The sequence below is a fragment of the Ictidomys tridecemlineatus genome, chromosome 13 (assembly GCF_052094955.1).
Source record: "Ictidomys tridecemlineatus isolate mIctTri1 chromosome 13, mIctTri1.hap1, whole genome shotgun sequence".
NCBI lineage: Eukaryota > Metazoa > Chordata > Mammalia > Rodentia > Sciuridae > Ictidomys > Ictidomys tridecemlineatus.
In genome coordinates this window covers 97,557,452-97,578,284 of record NC_135489.1, presented here as the reverse complement: position 1 = coordinate 97,578,284, position 20,833 = coordinate 97,557,452, and the positions used below count along the sequence as shown (strand labels likewise).

Genomic DNA, 20,833 nt, shown 5'->3' with positions numbered 1-20,833 from the left:
AATTAGAAAAAACTTTGAATAAAAAAAGAATTCACATCCACACACAAGCCTACAAGGGCCGTGGCCAGATGTGCTTCTGTGTAAAATGCATTTGGAACAACTCTCAGAATTCCCCTCAGAGCGTATGGCTATCTGTCAAATTAGCACTTATTATTTTAGCAATATCTGTTACAGTGAATTTACAAACCCTAAGACAACACAAAGAAAAACTTTTAACTACCCCCAACTGTAGCCATCCCCATTGCCATTCCTAGGCCTCTTCTGTGCGTGTCCATGGACATACAACACGGGCATAGACATGTCTACGTACATACATACACAGACGTGGGCCCTTGCATATTTTCCCATTTCACTTTAGTACCACATTTTGTTTTGACATGTTCTCATCGAAATTCCTAATGAATGAGTGTGATTTTCACATCATGTATGCACCCCTCCTCACTGGACATTTCCCAACTCCTCGAACAGGAAGGGGGCCTTGGGGACCATGTTCCCATCATGGCCCTGGAACCCGTTCCTAAGATTGTCCAGTTAGGCATCTGCATTTCTCTGGCACTTGGAAGTGCTCTGACAGTCCTGAAGGGTGGGGGATTGTTGAAGGGATGGGACAAAGTAGGACAGATGCCAAGGTTGATCCAGCAGGAAATTTCATCACAAAAGTAACCTTAGTTAAATTAGGAATCTTTTTTTTTTTTTAATACCAGGAATTAAACCTAGGCGCACTTAACCGCTAGGCACATCCCTGGCCCTTTTTATTTTTTGAAACAGCGCCTTGCTAAGTTGCAGAGGCTGGCCTTGAACTTGTAATTCTCTTGCCTCTGCCTCCCAAGGCACTATGATTAGAGGCTTGTGCCACTGTACCTGGCAAAATTGTTTCTTTAAAAACCCAGCATCTCTCTGGCCAGCACCAGAATGGGAGGTATGAGTCCTCCCACCTCCGGACCCCTGTGCCTGCCCACCCACACTCCCCCCAGGCACACATGAGGACACCAGAAATCCTTCATCTCTGCTGTTTTTCCTGCTTCGTGTTTTGAATTTTAGTTACAGGTAGGTGGTTCCTTCTTTCCCTGCTGAGTGTCCTCCATGATACCACAGTTTGCCACTCCAGGTGGACAGGCATCTGGGGAGACTGATTTCTGAAGACTGATCCTTATGAGGTGTTATGGTCAAGTGGGGGCTGCCCTCAGGCCCGGCTGTGGCTGCACTGGTCTGGGTGACCTCTCAGCCCCTCTGGGGAGTGGGAAGGTGAGGAGGAAGAGCGGGTGTGTTGGGGAGCGAGGGCCCTGGGTGAGAGACCCCCTTGTCCAGTGTTGGGATACCCGGTCTAACCCAGGCAGCCGTGCCATGCAGGGGTCAGCCTGAGCCAGGGCCTGGCCCCAGCCCCACCCCATCCAGAAGTGACTCCCGCACTTCTGTGCAGGGCTGCCCGTGGGTCCTGGCCTTTCCCAGCCACACCAGCCGAGCTGCAGCCTCTGCTCACACCTGCGCAGTTGAGCGAGCTGAGCTGCTGCGCTGGCTCCAGTGGCCCCCCCCTGGAAACCACTCCAAGGTGCAGCTGCCCCAGCTTGCTTCCTCTGGGGTGCAGAGAGTGGGCCTGCCCAGCATGGCTAGCAGTCTTAGCCTCAGATGTTTCTGAGGCTCACAGGCTAGACACATGGGCAAGGTGACTTGCTGAGGGCCCTGCTGGCTCTGGTTCTGGGACCAGGGCCTGGATCTTGCTCATGGTTTTCTACACAAAGGCTTCATTGCCCCTACCCTGGCTGACCTGGAATGAATGTGGGGTCAGAGGGTGGCCTTTCAGGGTTGGCCTGGCCTTGGGCCTCAATCCTCCTGTACTTGGAGCCACACAACCTTCCCACCTGTAGCCTATTGTCTGGGGAGGTCCTGGAGAGAGGCCAGCCTCCACAGGTGAGGTTGGGCCAAGGCTCCTGTCCCTGCCCCACACACTTTCTGGGTCTCCTCAACCTGTGTGATGCAGGGACTCCACCTTGGATGGGTGAGACTTCAGAGTTTTAAATAGGTATCCCTAGCCTTCATGTCTTTAATAAGCAATTAAGGTAAAAAGACGTAGACGGAGGACAGAGTTCTGGGGTCAACGTGACTGCTGTCGCCTGGCTCTCCCTTAGTCCAGGGCCTGCTGCGGTGTGGAGCCCAGTGGGTGGAGGGGATGCTGGGGTGACATGCCCAAGCCCAACCAAGACTTGAGTTCTGCAGGCAGAAGTGTCTCCAAGCCCTCCCGGAAGTCCTCGTGTCTCCTTTGGACCAGAGAAGCCTTCAAGGTCCTACCCAGTGCCTGATGACAAGCCCCGGCCCCCTCTCTGAGCTCCTGGCATGTGGCAGGCCAGTTTCCCGGCCTGTCGGTGTCATAGAGAGCAGTTGTGGCCCTGGGGATGGCAGTAACTTTGGGGTCTTTTCAAAGAGGGGACCACAGGACCAGGGAGGGACAGGATGCCATTCCAGGGTTAAGAACCATCTGCAGAATGGACCAGCCCCAGGCATTGTCTCAAGGCGGCCACTGGGGAGCGTACATGGGTGCCCAGTGCAACCAGGAACGGGGTCCCAGGCTCTGTGTCCTGGGGATGCAGGCTGTGCTGGTCTGTTTTGAATAAAGACACCCCAGGTGAAGGAGCAGGAAGCCCCTGGAGCAGGGGAGTCCAGGACACCTGCAGCCGTTTTCTCCTGGTGGTCACCTGGCGGGAGGGAAGCCCAGGGACTGAACTGGAAGCTGCCTCAAATCACCTTCAGCCTGGCTGGGACTAAAGAAGGCCCTGCATCGGGTAACCTCTGCCCCCTGTTGGGGCAGCTCGCATGGGTTCCAGTGGGGCTCGGAGAGAGGTAGAGATGCTCACGTGCCCACAGGTCCCGCAGACATCCGCTTCCTCTGGGAGAAGAATGGGCGTGCCCTGGAGACGTGCGTGCCCGTGCAGACCCACGCGCTGCCCGACGGGAGGGCCCACGCGCTCAGCTGGCTGCGGGATGCCATCCAGGAGAGCACGGAGTACCGCTGCTCCGCCCTCTCCTTGGCCGGGAACCAGACCTCGAAAGTGCGGGTCGCTGTGATGAGACACGGTGAGTTCGGCCGGTGACCGCTGTTCACTCTTGTCTCTAAAGCACGCTTGGGTGGTGGCATTTCAGTTTTGCGATTTCCTGTTGGCTTTCCACGGAGATGATGTAATTGCTTCACTCCTCTCTCTCTCTCTCTCTCACGCCCACATACACACACACACACACACACACACACACACACACACACACACACACACACACGCCCACTGCCAGTAGACTCCCCCTTCTCCACATGGGAATTGTATTTGTTGTTAGGATTGCAGAGCCTGCAAGGCTCATTTCCTGAGCTGTACCACTCGCCACCACCCCACCCCCCACCCCCCACCCCCGTGGTTGTGGTTAATCACTGTGCTGATTTCCATTTGCTTGAATCAGGAGTTCAATACCAGATTCTGCCGTTGCCCAAATCCCTTCACAAGTGACATCAGTGTCATTAGCCTCCCTAGAACCTTCTGGCCAGCTCCTGTCCAACTGCTTGCATGCTGCGCCCAGGTGCTTTGTGCTGGGACTGCCTTTGCCTGAGGCTGGAAGCTCCCTTCTCTCCTGTTGGGACAGGTGCCTGTCTCCCAGGTGTCTGCTTACTCCACTGTTTGTGAAAAGGCAGGTGGAAGTGTTCTGAGGACCTTTGAACCCTCTGTCTTGACACCCTCCCGAGTCTGCCAGGCATTAACCCTGACCTGCAGGTCCCTACCCTGCAGCTTCCACACCTTCAGGGGACTGTGTTTCTCTGGGAGTCTGTCTTGCTTCCCTGGGGTTTGTGATCTCCTGTTTTCTTCTTTCACCTCTTTTCTCCGCACTGAAATCTCATGCTGGCCTGGTCTTTTCATGCTGTTACTCGGCCTGTTAAATGTGGAAACCCCTGACCTTCAATTCTGTGTCATTTTAATGAATCCCTGTCACTATTCTTAATCTTCTGTTCTTTCGGGAACTTCCAAGAGGTGACCCAACTTGGGCTCCCCCTCTGCTGTTCCAACCTTTTCTTGTCGTCTCTACTTTTCCCCTCTACTTCCTGTTTCCAAACCTTCATGAGTCTTCATTTCTAGGATCACCTTTTGGTTTCTCAGAGCCTTCTTCTGTTCTTTGTGCTGCATGGTTTCACAGATACAGCATCTTCTCTTTGCTGAGAACAAATGAATTGACCGGATTTTGGTTGCTGTTGCTTTGCAAACTTTCCTTCTCTCCCCGTTACTTTTTTGTTTGTGCATTCAAGTTGTCGTTTGATCCTTGATTGTATTGATCCCCACATCTTAGCCTGTTGCTCTCCCACAAGGTGTGGTCTCTGTCTCCTGTAGCGAGGGACTCAGGCCCTGTCCAGGTGACTCCCAGGCATATTGAGGGAGCAGCCTGAGTCCAGCTCTTCTCCCAAACATGTTCTACCCCGCAGGCTCTTGCTAGAATAGTCTGACCTGGAGCTTGGGACTCAGCATTTCTAAGCAACTGCAGCCCACACAGGGCCAGCAGCAGGGCCCAAAGGGTCAAGGTTGGGGGCTCTAGATTGCCCCACTCAAGTGGCCACTTCCACACCTGCTCCTGTGGCATGGAAGTGGCCTCTGCACCTGCTGGCTTTGTTCTCCTTCCAGTGGTCCATTGTCCTGGCTGGGCTTCAGGGTGCTGCAGCTGACGTCTGAAGCCACGTGCACCTCAGTACCCTGTTGCTCCCCACCCCAGGGGACTGGTGATGCCGAATGCTTTGCTCTGAGGCAGTCCCTACTTCCCTGTGCCTGGCCGTGAGCCCCACCTTCTCAGGTCTGTTGTGCCATTTTGCATATATCCTCTCTCTCTCACACACACACACACAGGTCCCCTATCGTCCTTTCAGTGGAGGTTTGGGAAGAAAGTTGCCAGGCTCCCTCCTGCAGCACTTGGGTCCCCTACCTTTCCGTGGAATGCCCATGCCGTCCTGTTCTGCAGGCTGCTGCCAGGACGAAACAGAGTCAGCAGGAAAAGGACTCATCAGTTGTGAGAATGGAGTCAGGAGTCAGGTGGGCGACAAATGCAGTCAGCAGATGGCTACGTAGTCACCACCAGGAGCTGCCAGGAGGTTGAAGCCCGTCCTTTTCAGTGCACCTAGTTCTCTTATGAGGTGGATGCAGGTGACGAAACCAAAGCCTAGAAAGGCCAAGTGACGTGTCCAAGGTTAGCCAGCAGCCAGCAAAGAGCAGGACTTGACTTTGAACACAGGCGACTTCATACCCAGTTACTGTAAGCACCCAAGCGGCAGGTGAGGACACCATCATCCCCACAGGCTGTGTTTACAGAATAAGAGGAAACATGGGGAGGGCGTCCCCCACCCTGCTTACCCCAGGTTTCGATAAATCAGGAGTCCTTGCAGGGCCCCTTTTGAGTTAGATTGCCGAGGGGGGACTTACTTCTACCTGCTGTGTCCTTCTGTGGAGGCCTGTGCCACAGACTGTGTGGTACCTGGCACTGTGACTGACCACTGGGCACTGCTGGGTTCTGTCTGCTTCTCACCTGAAGGACTCATGTTCTTAGAACCTGCCTTTGAAGTCAGTGTCAAGCCAGTAGTTCAGGAAATGACGTCGTTCTTTCTTGCATGGCTGTCAGGTTTATCACCAAGGCTGTCCTGCTCGTGACTTGTTTTCAGGATCCAGGATAAAGCCCACACACTTGGGAGGCCACAGAGAGCAGGTGGCAAGGGACATAATGTCTCCAAAGCCCATAGCCATGCTGGCTACCTGAAATGCTGTCAGATTGGCTGAAAACTGATGTTTTAGCCATTGGAGGGAACTAAAGGAAGCTGCAGGCCTGTTAAGAGTCTCGTGACCTGTGCAACCTGGCATGGCTGTGGCAAGTCAGCCCTCTGCCATGCAGGGACAGGAAGTGGCATGCGAGATGCAGACAGGGCCACTGTGGCCTTGGAGAGCAGTTGCTACCAAAGTTGTGGCCTAGAGGAGGAGGAGGGTGGACACCCTGACTACGGTCAGCACTCTAAAAGCTAGGCCCAACTCACCCAGGCAACATGGCTGGCCCCCAGCAGACACTGGGAGCCCTGCTCACCCAGCAAGGGGCCTCCTGGGGGGTTGGGCCATGAGTACAGGTCAGAGCTGGGCTCACCCTGGCCACCTAGCCTGGGACACAGCTTTGGTGGACAGTGAGCTTCAACAGTGCTGCAAAGGCTGGCAGAGCTGACATAGACCTGGTTGTCTTCCAGAGGCAGCCCAGCAGGAGAGGTGGAGCAAGGAGCTGGCAGCCTGGAGGGCTGTGGTCGGGGAGCATGACCGGCTGATGCGGGGCTGGAGGAAAGCTTGGGTATGTACTTGGCCACAGGAAGGATCCTTCAGGGGCCCCCATTCTGTCAATGGGCCCTTCCTGCTGCCTCTCAGCATGCAAATGGCTCTATTTTTTTTGAATACTGCAACCCTGCAGCAATACTGGGTACTGTCACTGAGGCTGCAGGGGACCTACAGACCTTAAGGTGACCAAGTCAGGCAGGATCAGGGAGGCAGGCACAGTCCAGTGGCTGCCCATGGACATGTCAAAGCACGGCGGAGCTACTCTGAAGAGTGCAGGAGACCTACACAGGTTGAGCGGCCTCCTTGTGCTGGGTGCTTCTGGGGCGAGGTATGTCCCACACCTCATCTTGGCAGGGTCAGTCCTCAGAACCACAGCTGCAGCAACCATGGGCCAGTGGCATCCCTGGCAAGACTCCCCAACATAGGCAGGAGCTGTCTGGCCCCTGCTCCTAGTCACTGTTTTATTAGCTGCCACCAGAAGGCAAAGCCAGAGGCTATTGGATGTGCTGCCACACAGGTCCCCACTAGCATTGGCCAAGGGTCTTGAAGGGTTGTGGATTAAACGGCTGCTGAAAGCTCTTGCAGTTGTTGCCAATAGAACTGATGGCATTTACAGCTGGTCCTTCATACTGGAGGAGAGGCAGCGCCCCCTACCCCTAGCCTTTGGGAACATCTAGGTGAGCAGTCCAGGCTGCAGAGTGCCTGTTTGAAGAAGCAGGACCAGGAATTAGGCAAATGGGCGGTCTCTTTGGATTTCTGACATCTATGGGAAAAATCACTCCTTGGACCCCAAAGGGGAATCTCACCAGTGCCAGGCCTTCACCACTATCTCTGTGACAGTGTGGGAGAAAGCAGGCCACACAGCACTCTGCAGGAATTCAGAGACCACCTTGTTCTTGCAGGAAAGCTGTAGCGAGGATAACTTCTAGGCATGAGGAATGTTCTGGACAAGACCCTGAGCAGATCCTGCTGCCACCAGCCACGGTCGCCCCTGAAGAAGGCCCCAGCAACCCGACCAGCGATGCACACAGCCTTCAGGACACTACCTGACTGGTCCCTCCAGATGCTGGGTAGTGGAGAAGCACTGAACCCCAAGTGGGCCTGGGACTGTAACCAGGAATTTATTTTAATTAGGTGCTTAGGACCTGTCAGAAACAGGTGACCAGGATGGTTAGAAACTATAAACCAAGGCAGTTGTCGCAAAAGTGTCAGGGCTCCTCCTCCCCCTAGTGGCCACCCCTACAGGATCCCTAGGACTTGGTTATACCCACCCCGCAACCCGAGAGCTCGCAGGCTAGTGCCCAGCCCCCACCACTGGTTTTACAGATTCAGTCAAGTCAGCGGCTGTGCCCACCCAAACACCTAGCCATTTAACTTTAAGGTCCACTCCCTGGACGGGAGGGTGAGATTCTAAGGAAGAGTCCTTTGCGTAAGACGTGAGAGATGAGGAGGGCCGGGCCAGGGCGGAGCTGTCCCACCTGTGCCACTCTTCACTCCCCTCGGAACACGGGCTCTGTTTTCTAATGTGTCGTGGTTCCTGCCTGTGTTTACCTATAAGTGCTCCGCTTCTCCATGGGACACCAGGCTTGAGGTAGAAAGCCAAACTGGTCAATTATGCAAATCTCCTGGTGCCATATTAAATTTTCCTGACAAAGGTCTGAGTCCCGAGTGCTTTGTTATGCCTGCTTCCAGGTCTCTAATTATTACAGCTGTGCTCTGAAGCCTGTCGCTGAGTGTGAACTTGTGTAGGCCTGGCCCTGAAGTTGCTTAGCCTTTAATCTCAGAGACATGTCAATTCTCGTCGGCAGATGATTTTCATAGCTGTTATAAACCAAAACCTCTGTTAAAAATAAAGTGTTCCTCTTGAGACCTTGGCTGCACCACAGTTGGCTCTGTGTCCCTCCTCTCTGGAGCCGGGGAGTCTGGGACCAGCCATCGCATAGGATCAGCGTGCATGTTCCAGACAGCAACTTCACGATCCAGCATGAACAAGGACCCAGCTGAGTTTCAGGCCAGCGCCCAAGATGCCACACACTGTCCCCTTCTCCTCCCCATGGACTGGAGGGCCAGGTACTGCCTGGGCACCTGCTCGCCCTTGGGGCCAAAGAACACAGATCTTGCTTGCAGAACCATCTTAATACGAAACCTTAAAATCCGGTTAAGTCTCCATCAGCTTTCACTGTCATTCACATGCGGGGATGTGGCTTCAACCACGACCAACAACTGACCAAACTGCTCTCAGCTGGGACCTGTCCCTTGGTGCATTTTCTGTATCTTCCCTGTAGTCTGGAGTTTAGGTTTAAGGGAATAGGGAGGGTCTGCTGGGAAATGTGGTCATGAGGGAGAATCTGATTTCTTGCACTGTTCAAAGTCAGGAGCTGCCCGCCTGTCCAGTTTGATGCTATCCTGGAGCCCCCAGCACCCTACATTGTGCCATTGGCTGAAGTCACCTGCAGTGCTGGCTGCAAATGGAGTCCTCCTCTGCCAAGAAAGCAATGGCATGCCGAGGGAACCCTCGGGTGACAACCTGATTGGGTCCAATGAGAAGGAAACCTCTGGAAGCTGAGAGGTTAAAATCCAACCACACGTCCTCTACTGAACCTGGATTTATGTCCGTGTTAGCAGAACAAGTACCACAGATCTAGAGAACTCCAAGAAGGGCCTTTGGGCAAATGGCTTTTGCCTCCAACAGAGATTTTAAGATACTGTTCTATTGGATCAAATTCTAAAATTTTAGCTGCTGACTCTAGTTGACATGCTATTTAAATTTTTGCCCACAAATTAATTTGGGGGGCTTGATTCTCAAGTAGTCTATTTTCAAACCCACTACAATCAACTTGCTACCTCCTGATGTGGTGGTGGGGGTACAGGAGACCCCTCCTCTGTACTACTAACCTGGCTACCCACATCCATCTCCCACATTGAGGCAGCTCCGAACGTACAAATGGGCACACCCTGGTCACCGTGAGCTCTGAAGAGGCAGCATGCCACTCATGACTTACTTGCTCAATTGTCCTTGCTCATCACAGGCCACTTACTTCTCAGAGGTGCAATGTTAGGTACAAATGATTTCAATTAAGAGAATGTTGAATCAAAATAATACCTGTTTGCCCGACAAGCAAGCAGTAGTAAAAATCCTTTTCTGTAACTGACTTTGACCAAAATAATGCATGTGGGGAGGAGTGGGGCTGAGCAGGACCTCGCCCTGCAGGCGTGAGCAGGAAGGAGACTTCAGCAGTCACTACTTCTAAGCCAGGGGCCGCCGGGCTCCCCCTGCTTGGTCCTGTCAGTTCAAAGGCCAGTGTCCAAGAAGGACAAATCAGGATGGAGGAAGGGTCAGGAAGCCTGAGTCCACTGTTGAGCCTGAGATCACCAGAATCTGATACAAGATTAAATAATCACTCTTTATTCAAAATAAATATGCCCTCTTACTTACAGGGAAAATATGAAAGTAAGCTCTGTTCCCTGGCCTCTATGACAGAAACCACATTCAGAAAATGTTTACTTAAGAAAGATTTGTAGATTATTAAACTGAAACTAGGAATTTCAACGTACATTGCTTCTTTGGAAAATAAAGACTAAAGGAATAATCCAGGTTAAAAACGTCACAGGTTAGAAAACCAATTTTCCTTCTGAGGCTCATTTTAGCAAACCCTCTCTATGGTTAAGGTGAAGAGCTAGGTCCCCTGAGAAAGGGCCCTCCCCAGTGCCCTCTTGCTCCTATGTCAGTGACCCTGTGAAGGGATTGGCACCTCCCCCCAGTCACCTCACCATGGGCCCCCTGCAGGCAAGAGCACCACCGCTGCTTGCTGCAGACCCCACTCAGCTCAGTTACGGCTCAGTTACGCTGCAATGCAAAACTTCCCTGGAGCCCCAGTACTCAAGTACCCCATTTCCAGTACATTCCAGGTCCACAGCATGCTCAGAAAGGCAGAGCTGCCTCACCAAGCTTTCAGACAAGATTTCTGCCATATACCTGAGCATCCATTCGATGGGATTCACTGCTTTGAGGGCCTATGACCACAGTTCACATGCACTTTCATGCCGGTTAATTTCCAAATTCAACAGTCATACAAAATACATTGGGTCAGCAAAAACTGAGACGAAAAAGCCCCAAAGTCTTTTTAAGCCTCCTCCCTCCTTGCCCCAAACACAAAGACACACAAGGAAGAACTCTTTTCTTATAAATTCAAGTTCATCATCTGAGAGGTTGAAGCCTCCAGAGAGTCTTCTACTTCCGAGGCATGTTGACTGTATGCTTCCAGATGCTTTCTCCAGATTTCAACTAAAACAGGAAAACAGCGCAAGTGAGCAGCAGACATGACAAGTCACAGAATTCCTCCATCAGAAACCATCAGCGTGGTGGAGCAAGTGACAGACGCTGCCAGTACAGCGCTCGCTTTGTTCAGGCGAGTCTCCAGCAGGCTCCACCTCGCTCCTCCCCTCCTGCTGGGCCAAGTACCCCAACAAGGCATGGCACCAATCATACCCTGTGGGAGCACACCTCAGTGACTAATGACCTTGAGAAACCCAGCCTCCCAAGGTGGGAGGTAGAAGTTCCCTTAAGGGCCCCTCTGTTGAAGCCTGTCTGAAACAACTTCCAAAGTCGGATAATTAACATCCCACAGGCAATGGCCTGGACCACTGGCCCTACTGCTGTGGGTCTTGGGCGGCCTTCCACACCCCACTGCAGACGGTCTTGTAGCACCGGTAGCAAGCTGCTCTCCTAAGGACCCTGATTCAAGTTGACGAGCAACTTCCAAGACACTCACCCCGACACCAGACCATCCCCGAGCACTCACTGTAGTGCGGTTCTTCTTCTCCAGTGGTGGCGGAGGGGCCCTGACTGGGGGTGCTGGGAGGAGTCTGAGGCCTGGGCTCTCCGGACAGCTCCTGCTGCACGTTTTCTAGCATGGTCTTATAAGCCTGCCGGGCTGCCATCGTCAGCTCGACCATCTTATGGAACTGGTCCTTAAGCAAAGTGAAAGCACACAGGTGATGTCCACTGAATGCCCAGAGCTGCCCTGCACACTCTACAGCACCCTCCACAGGGGAGCAGGGGCAACATGGGCAGCGTGGCCTCTGTGCCTGTGGGTGGTTAGGATTCTGCTTGAAGAATGGGCCAGGCTGACTTCGCAGGCCTGTGTGGGGGCCTCTGTGTTGGCAGTAAGCCTTGAGCCAGAGACCACTGCTCCACTGAGAAGGTTCTGCCTCAGTGGTGGCTTCTCGGTGCCAACCTTCCAGGGGTTCAGGACTATCCTGCAGGCAGGTACGTGGTCTACTCTTCCCCAACTTCCTCCCATGGGCAGGGACCAATGAGACTTGAGCCCCTTCTCACCTGGGCCCCGTCATAGCTGAAGATCCCCACAACGCTGACAGGAACTGCTTTGTTCAAACTGCGCCCTAGAGCCTTGCGGTTGAGAGCAAACACAAAGGGGATGTTCTGCTCACAGGCATAATCAATAATGGTGTGCAGAGTGTCATCCAGCCCACCTGGTGAGAGGACAAGGACATATCACATGCAGCATGGGGTTAATACTGAGTCTACAGACAGAAACACGCCCCACCTGACTTTACTCAGGTCAGTGTTCCTTGCTAAATTCCACGGAGAGGAAGAATCAGTTCTCCACGAGTCACCTCTGTGACGTGATAATACACAGCTGGTGTTGTGCTCAAGGGGAAAGTGAGTATTAGCTAATATTACTACGTATTTCATGCCAGGCCACTACGCAGGTGCTCACATGTGTTAGCTCTGCATTGTCCCCCGCTTGCTGAACCCTTGTTTGCAGATGGATAACCAGAAAAGAGAAGTTCCTTAACCCAGGGAACACCTCTGGTCAGACCCAGGATCTGGCACCTGAAGGCTTACTGCCCCTACCACCTGGGCACACTTCCAAGTGAGGCAGAGAGGCGGAAGGAGCACTGCATGATGCATGTAGGCGATGCACCTGGCCACCTGCAGCTGACGGCTCCTGAGAAGCACTCCCAGCACAAGTAGCACACCTCTCTCTCTGCTCCAGTAGCAGCTGGTTAGAACGTACGATGGAACAAATGACTCCTTTCTCTTATATCAGTAATAATTTAATTACCAGTGAACATGAAAGATTACAGAATAAAATGCTAAGTAAACAGTGTAGCCAAACAAAAAGGCATCGATGCTAGGTAAGATGATCTAAGATGATAAAATGTCAACTCTACATTAAGCAAAAACTTTAAGAGAATGACTTACTACAAATGGAATTTTCCCAATAAATTAAAAATGAAGAAAAATAATATGGGAAAATGTGAGGTTGATATCACCAGGTTCCAGGCTTGCTACAAAGCTCCAAAACCATAAATGAGGAGATGCTCATGGACAGAATAAAGGGTGCAGAAATCACCTAACAGATGAAAACTGAGTATGCGAGGAACAGCATTCACCATCAGAAGGGACAAGATCCTGGGGCAACTGGGTAGGCTCCTGGAAAGATCCAGTTAAGACTCATCTTAGACTGAAATATAGTCTATCTAAACATGAAATCCCTGAAGGGGGAAAAAAACAAACAAAAAACTTCAGAGTGGGAAGGCTGAGAAATGAAATAAAACTTAGGTGCAAAAAATTTAAAAATTTACAATGTCAATGTTTATAGCACCTCTACTTGGTCATAAAAAAGCATATATTAAAAAAGAGGAAATGAGGCCAGGTGCGGTGGTGCATGCCTGTAATCCCAACAGCTCAGGAGGCTGAGACAAGAGGATCATAAGTTCAAAACCATCCTCACAACAGCAAGGCGCTAAGCTCAGTGAGACTCTGTCTCTAAATAAAATACACAATAGGGCTGAATGCTGGGGATGTGGCTCAGTGGCTGAGTGCCCCTGAGTTAAATCCCTGGTACCACCTTCATCCAAGAAAAAAGGAAATGAGTAAAAAGAAGAACTCTCCAAAGACAAAAGGGCAAAGAATATGAACTAATAATTCACAGAAATGCCTCATTTTTAAGTGAGAAAATGCTGACCATCCCTCTTAAGAAAGATGCTAATAAAAACTCCTCCTTGAGACTGGTGTGGTTCGGTGAAAGGAAGCACACAGGCTGCTGTGGAGGGTGGCAGTGGCCCCTGGAATATAGCAGGACATGCACTTTAGAGTTACACTGCCCTTTATGACAAATATTGAACCTACAAGATACACAATTCTCCCCAACTCTTAGAAATGACAAAGGTTTACCACAATTATTTATACCTGTGAGAGTTTCAACTGCAATCTAACTAGATATTACTTATCTCATTCTTTTTTATTTTTTAATGAATTCAACCTTTATTTAATTATTTATTTTTATGTGGTGCTGAGGATCGAACCCAGGGCGTCACCAGTGCTAGACAATTGCTTTACCACTGAGCCACAACCCCTGCCCCTGCTTATCTCATTTTTAAGAGGCGCTTCTCAAAGACACATCTCACCTCTGCATTGGGCTGGACTTGAATTCACTGTGAAGCCCCATGGCCCCCCCTTATGAACTCCACCCTTCCTAGATGCACCTGAAGAACAGAGAGAGTGAGAGGAGGAAGCATACCAGGTCTGGTCGGCCTGGGTCAAGAGGGAGACGGCAGAGGTAGGGTGAGGGCTGTGTTCCTGAGAAACACCACAATGAGGATCTTCTCAACTTACCAGGGAGACAGACAAGTCTCCTTTGTGCCAGACATGTGCCCCTCAGTGGAGGGTCTCCCTCTCTCCAGTGTCTGCCCAGCCCTTGGGAGTCACCAATGGCATTTGGGCAGCGTATAGAAGAGACTTAACACTGCAGCCTGATCCTCTAAAGGCCTGCCTGTCAGGGTGGCCCTAGCTGGAGTGTGAACTTGGCTTTTGGGAGGGCCATCCCCACCCTTAGCTGAAGCAACCTGCTCCCGTATGTGTGCGTTCAGCTCCACACCTGCTGCACCCTGCTTCTGCAATGTGGAACTTCAGGATGTGCCAGGCACAGGGTACCTGCGTGGCTGGGCACTGTGTCTGTACAGGCTTCCCTGGTAGACAGCAGTTCACACGCTGTCAAAGCTCACTGCCTGCCCGGTTCTCCCCACCACCACCTCTTGTCTTTTCCCACACTGCCACTGTTCTGCAGCCTCTGCCACGAATAAATAACAGCCATGAGCAGGACCGCACACGGGGGTGCGCCCCATGACCACTGAGCCTGGAGTGGTCCTCAGGATCCAACATAAGTAGCTAAGTCCAGACTATCTGCTCAGATCCAAGCCATGGTTATGTATAAGAGATGAAAGCATGGTCACCCCCCCCAAGGCTAACTGGCTGAGGTCCCACCAGAGAGCACAGGGAAGCAACCATAACAATCCACCCTGATAAACAACTTCCACTTACGTTTAGAATTATTAGGTAAAACGCCTAATGAGCAAACACAGTGCACTGTAACATAGTTCAAGTTAATACTATTAATTTTTACCTTTAAAATGATATCTTAACCAACTAGCAAGTTTATAAGATATACAAACATGTTCTTTATGCTGCAAAGCAGAAAAATCCAGAAACTAATGATTGGACAAATACAGTTCAACTGTATAACAAATCCTCAACATGACAATCAAATACAAACCCCGCCTCCCATCAGAGAAGAGGAAATGCTTCCAGGAAGGCAGTGGACTGTGGACCCAGGCCAGAAACAGCCACCTTTTTAAAGACACAAATCCACAAGATCTCTGAGAGATAAGAACAGCAAGTTCTGAAAGCTAAAATGCGAAAGACAACTGAGCTAGCCGACTGCAGCCACAGTCTTGGACCCCAGGGTCTCCCAAAGCTCAGCAAAGGGCAACACACACAAGAGAGAGGCACTAGGCAGGGCAAGCTGATCCTGGGAAGGAGGCGAGTGGGTGCCCAGCCCCTTAAGGGCAGCCTCTGGTGAGGGAAGGCCATGCCTGCAGGTCCCCAGGGCCACACACTTCTGCTGGTGGACATGAGTACTGGCTCATAGAGGGCAAGCCTAGAGTCCTGCTATCAGCTCAACAGGGAGACGAAGCTATCCCAAAGCACTTCCAACAGGTCAGCCACCCAACCCATAGCAGAGATTCTTCAAATGGGCTCTTCGGGGCAGGGGCAGCAGGGGCAGGGGCACAGGAGTTCCCCCAAAGCCCCAGCTCCTTGCTCAGACAGAACTGAGTCTGTGTGTTGCCAGCCTCCTCGGTGACTCTAAAGGAGTCTAACTTAGACTCCTTTTAGACAGATGACCAGGGGCCAGCAGACAGCTATGGAAAAACCTCATCATGAGGCTCAAAACAACAAAGAACGTGGAAGAAATGCAGATCCACACAGGCACGAACCTGGCATCATTGCAACCCTCAGGTCAACTGTGAGGCTACAGCACTGCAGAAACAAAAAGGAGTCTCAGGGGACAAAAACAACCCCCAGAAACGAAAAAATCTGCAGGAAGTTTAGAAAAGATAGTTGAAGAATCCTCATAGAAAATAACGAAAGAATGAGATGAAAAGAGGTAGAGAACAAAGGACAGAGGCCAGTTCTGGAGGCTGGATGGACAGCTCCAAGAGGAGCTGAGCAAGTGAGGAGAGGACTCAGAGGAAAAACTCCACCATGGCAGAGCCAAGGGTGCTGGGTGCCAACTGCCCCAATCCTAGAACCCCAGAGGGAAGGGAAACAGAAAAAGACCACAGACAAAGGACTAAGAACCAGATTCTGGGGGCTGATGTATAGCCCAGTGCTAGCAAGCATGAGGCCCTGGTTTGATCCCAAGAACCTTAAAAACAATGACGACAACAAGAAAGAAAGCAGATTCTGGATTTCCAGCAGGATCTCCAACACATACCTCCCATGCACTCTTTTCTCATTGATCACCAAAGGATGTGTCCAGTCAAACAAGAGTGTACCCCAAAAAGGGGTGGCAATAGGATTCTGTAAACAAGGTATCCCAAAAGGAGCAGGGTGGAAACAAAGGGAATCACCTGCCCAGGTGACAGCTGACTGGTTGGCACGGAGAGCTGAAACAAGTACTCTTTCAGCAGTTGGGAAAGCAGACCACCCGGTGCATCGAACTCCCTGAGAAGCCCACGGCCGTGAGGCAGCTGAGGCCCACTGAGGCGGTGGCTCTGCTTAATGTTAAGTATGTGTAAAATTAAGCAAGGACCCCAAAGTAACAGGAAGAAGCCACACTATGTATTAGGATGCTAGGGGATGAGAGTACAGGCCTTTCCTCTGTTAGGAAGCTGACAAAGTAAAGCAGTAGCTCACATGACACTTTAGAGGTATGAAACAGCCCAAAATTTGGCCAAAGAGTGTCTAGGAAAGAAGCCCACAGCTGCCTTCTCCTTAAACCAACCACTGTGATCAGACCACCTTTTAAACTGTGCACACTGACAATGGTGACAAAAGAACAAAAACATGTGGGCTGACCCCTCCAAAGATCTGGAAAGGCATTGCCAGATGACAGGTCACTGAAGTCCTGTCATATTCTGCTCAGCAGTGACACAGGACCTAAACCAAGCCAAGAACAAGAAGCTGCTAATTGGGCATGAGGATGAGGAGGTTCAGCTGCTGCTCCTGCCACTCTGGGGGCCTCAGACATGCCAGGACACCTCCAGGCTTCAGATATGAAACATTATGGGAAGATGATCGGGCTGAGCTCCAGGATCTAGAGGCCCAAGTTGACGCTTACATGGCAGGGGAAAGGACTAAGGCCAGGAGGAGCTTCTGTGTTCAAAGATGGCCCTCCTTTCTCCCCAGCCCTTATGTGATGGAGAAGGGGTGTGTTAGCGGTGGCGCCCTGCACCCACCAGTTTTCCTTCTTTTTTGCAGGGCTGGCAATCGAACTCAGGGCTTTGCACATGCTATGCAAATGCTCTACTGCTCAATTACACCCTAGTCCAGTGCCAGTTCTCCTATTATTAAATGCAAGGACCGGCAAGTTCTCTGGGGGCCACGATGGCACAAGCACCAGGCTAACATGTGACTTCACACGCTGGAGTTCAGCGTCACCTCACATACAATATCTGGCCAGCAAACACACCCTCCAGCATTAGGTCAAGTGGCAACTAGACAAATCCATAGCAATAGTGAGTGAGCAGACGATCGGCTCACACACTGAACGTCCTGATACGGGCCGGTGAAAGCCCTCCACAGGCTGCCAGGCACAACAGCTCTGGGTGAGACCAGCATCCCTCCCCAGCTCCACAGGAGCAGCCCGCATCATAGAGGAACATCATCTTTTCCTGCTGCCAGAGAGGCCCAAGTTGGACAGCTGGAAGCCCACATACAGGACTACAAGACCCGCTGCCTCACGCTGTGGGCACTTAGTGAGAAAATCACTCACCTGAAAAACAAAGACAAGAATGAGCTGCCAAGGCCTGCAGGGGTGCAGCTTCGTCCACAACCAGGTGAGGCGCACAGGTGACTGCAAAGGCAGCGTACCAGGCGCTACAGCAGACTCCCAGCCCTAGAGGACAACAGGAGGCCCTTACCTTTCGACTGGATCTTCTCGCAGTTGGGAGAAATGATGATGCATTTCAACTTCCTGAGCTTTAGGTGTTTGAGAACCTCCCTCAGCCCCAACACGAGCCGGCGTTTGGTCTTAGCCTTGACTGGATCCTTCTGGTACATGCGGTCTTGAAAGCGGACCAGCTCCTTTAATAGGTCTGTGACACAAGCGTCCACTTCTTTACTGAGCATCTGGCTGCAGTAACTGAAAGGGACACAGGACACTATGAACTTGGCCCACTGGCTCCAAAACTGCAGCCCTCAGACTGTTCAACCCCAGGGAGAGGAGAAAAAGACAGCCCAAGACAGGAATCCCAGTGTAACAACAACACTGGTGAGAACCATGGGATTCTGGAAGACGTATTTCATGGAAAGAGTGAGGCACCTCCCCCACTTCTAACTACAAGGAACAAAACACCTCTGGGTCCTGCCCTCCACCACAGCTTCCATAGGTCCCCCTCTTTGCTATCCCCCCACCTAGACTGACCAATCTGGAAAAGAAGTAAGATCAAGCAAACAAGTTGCAAATATTCTGCCTCCTGAGAAACTATATGGAGAAACGCAACCACGAAAGGGGATCCAAACACCATCATGGCCACCTCATTCCCCACCCCCCACCTCAAACCAGGACCAAGGCACCTCCTCCATTACTGCAGGAAAGCTGAGAAAGCAAAGCAGTAGCTCACAACATACTTTAGAGGTATAGAAAGAAACAGCCCAAAATCTTGGGCTGTTTAACTGTGCACACTGACAATACTGACAAAAGAACAGGAATCACAAACACCTAGGCACATTCCCAAACACCTAGGTACCTGGCCACTTTCAACCACGAGGACTGAAGCACAGTGTGGCCCAACCACACAGATTTACGGTGCTGAGCGCAGGAAGAGTAGGAGAAACCCAAGGCCCCCTCTCCTCAGGCCCCAGTGGGCCGGGGCTCACTCACTCCCTGAATCTCCGGCTGTGGATCTTGGGGACGGCGGCAAGGTCAGAGGCAGGCGGGCAGGCGTCCATGTCCCTCTGGAGTTCTGTGTCAAGGCCCTCTTCTGACTTGCCCTCAACCGCAGGACTGGAGGAGACCGATTCTTCCATATCCTCTGGACCTTCATGGAGGAAAAAGTCACTGTCTCACTTCTATGGGGCGCTGTGCACACAGAGAGGCCTGTGTGCAGATGATGGCAGCCCAGATGGTCCCCCAGACGCAACTGGTGCTCACACACAGTGGCCACCCCCAATACTGTGAAGCAGTGCAGAGAGGGCAGCTGGCGCTGCCTCCGGAACAGCAGAAAGCCGTGGAGGCAGGACGGCGCCTCCTCCCAACCTGTTCCCGCGTTTTCACTGAGACAATCTATACAGAAAAGTTACTATTTTCATAATCAATAAGTATGCAATTCATTACCCAGATTTATCTTTTAATTTTGGAATCCAATTGGAACAATCTGTATCAGGAAGTCTTAAGACCAGGGTTACAGTTCTAAGTTTATGAAGTTTAACTGCCCGAGGCCATTCCTTTCTCAAACAATCCCCAGGAGCTGAATTCAAACATCTGCAGTATGAGTACCTCAGGATGGGACAAGGCTCAGGGGGATTGTGCCTGCCTGGCCTGAGCCAGGATGAAGTTCCATCCCCAGCACCACAACCAAAACACCGGAGGCCCTTAGCAGGGTGGTTCAAAAACAACTCACTGTCCCCAACTAGTTACTTACATAAACACCCAGACTGACTGCAAGTAAGGTGACAGACCTCAGGAAAGGAATTCAAGAACACACAACGCACCCTCTGGGGTGGCAAGCCCAGGAAGAAATGCCTATGGCTGTCAAGGACAGGAGCACCCACAGATCTCCTGTGAGGGTGTAACTCGCAGGACCTGGAACACTGTGTGGCAGGAGCAGTGGGAGCAGTCTGGCTCCTGGAAACATCCGCAGAAGTGAAGCGAGAGCTCGTATTATCCCAACAGTTCTCCCAGTGGTCCACAACGACCTTCCTTCTGAGCCGGGAAGGAACCTGCCTCAGGGCCCCTGCTCAGTGCCTCCTCAGTGCCTCGGTGGCCCGTTCATTCAACTGAATATATGATAATGATCATAATGAATAGCAGCTCCCTGTCACAAAACATCTCTGACAGGAGGCATAGGAGAGCAGAACATGCCGGGCAGCTCCACCAGCGTCAAGTTCAAAGCTCCATCATATCTTGCTGCTGGTGCTGCTATTAGGACAGCAAGCTTTTGAGGAGACCTCTGACCTGAGGGCCTGGGGTGAGTCGTCACTGGGCTCTGTTCCATTTTGTCACCTGGGTGCTGTGTTCATTCTGAAAAGTCCTTGAGCTATACGCTTGTGCTCTGTACTTTTCTAAATGTGTAAATGAATAAAAATTTACTTTGAAATGCACACATTTTTATGGGTCCATGTCTCAAACACTGTTGGTAAGCAATGATGCGGTCAGTGTTATACATTTTCATGACCACTTTGAGTTAAACGAATACCCAGTATCACACAGGTCACACTTAGGGAAGGGGGTGCTCATCACTTCTGTCCCTCACAGATGCAGAACCAGAGGCCTTGGATGCCATTCCTATCCGTAGGGCTCACTCTCAATGAAAAGCTGGGAACTTGAAAACTTCTGAATCCCCGAGGATCCACATGGACCTGCACACGGTTCTGTTCTCATGGCTGCTCCCAATTGAAGGGTTCTTTTAGGCACAAACACACAGAAATCGGTACCTGTGGGGTCGGCCTGGTCAGGGGCCTGGTCGTCAGCACCACTCTCTGCATTTGGTGTATCATCCCCGGCAGCAGCTACATTTTCTTGGAGTCGCTGCTGCTTTCTCTCTTCCCGTTCTTTCAAAATAATCTTAAAAATCAAATGAACGATTAAAGCATCTAAATATGTGTACCTAAAAGAGAACTCTTCTGCAACGTCAACTCCAAGTTCATCTTGTTGAATGTGCCCAGTTGGGCGTCTGAAGTTGGGGGACCCTGCTCCCCAGTCCTCCCCTCCCCTGCTGTGGGAGCAGCGCCCCTCCCCACAGGGCTCTGAAGACAATTCTGA

The 20,833-nt window shown here is 51.5% G+C and overlaps 2 protein-coding genes across 10 annotated transcripts in view; one reads left to right on the top strand and one right to left on the bottom strand.

The window, feature by feature from the left end:
- Sema4d (semaphorin 4D) overlaps positions 1–7,974 on the top strand; it is a 107,282-nt gene extending 99,308 nt beyond the window's left edge. For all 3 annotated transcript variants that reach the window (XM_078030667.1, XM_078030666.1, XM_078030668.1), the window contains 3 exons: positions 2,860–3,069; positions 6,239–6,336; positions 7,223–7,974. In XM_078030667.1, the coding sequence (XP_077886793.1) occupies positions 2,860–3,069; positions 6,239–6,336; positions 7,223–7,249 (335 nt within the window). In that variant the 3' untranslated portion in view covers positions 7,250–7,974. The remainder of the gene's footprint in view (positions 1–2,859; positions 3,070–6,238; positions 6,337–7,222) is intronic.
- A 1,731-nt stretch (positions 7,975–9,705) lies between these two features.
- Positions 9,706–20,833, bottom strand: part of Secisbp2 (SECIS binding protein 2) — a 36,385-nt gene continuing 25,257 nt past the window's right edge. For all 7 annotated transcript variants that reach the window (XM_005340225.5, XM_040271446.2, XM_013365154.4 and 4 more), the window contains 6 exons: positions 20,506–20,635; positions 18,734–18,890; positions 17,772–17,992; positions 11,659–11,813; positions 11,123–11,291; positions 9,706–10,605 (listed from right to left, as the gene is read on the bottom strand). In XM_005340225.5, coding sequence (XP_005340282.2) covers positions 10,502–10,605; positions 11,123–11,291; positions 11,659–11,813; positions 17,772–17,992; positions 18,734–18,890; positions 20,506–20,635 — 936 coding nt within the window. In that variant the 3' untranslated portion in view covers positions 9,706–10,501. The remainder of the gene's footprint in view (positions 10,606–11,122; positions 11,292–11,658; positions 11,814–17,771; positions 17,993–18,733; positions 18,891–20,505; positions 20,636–20,833) is intronic.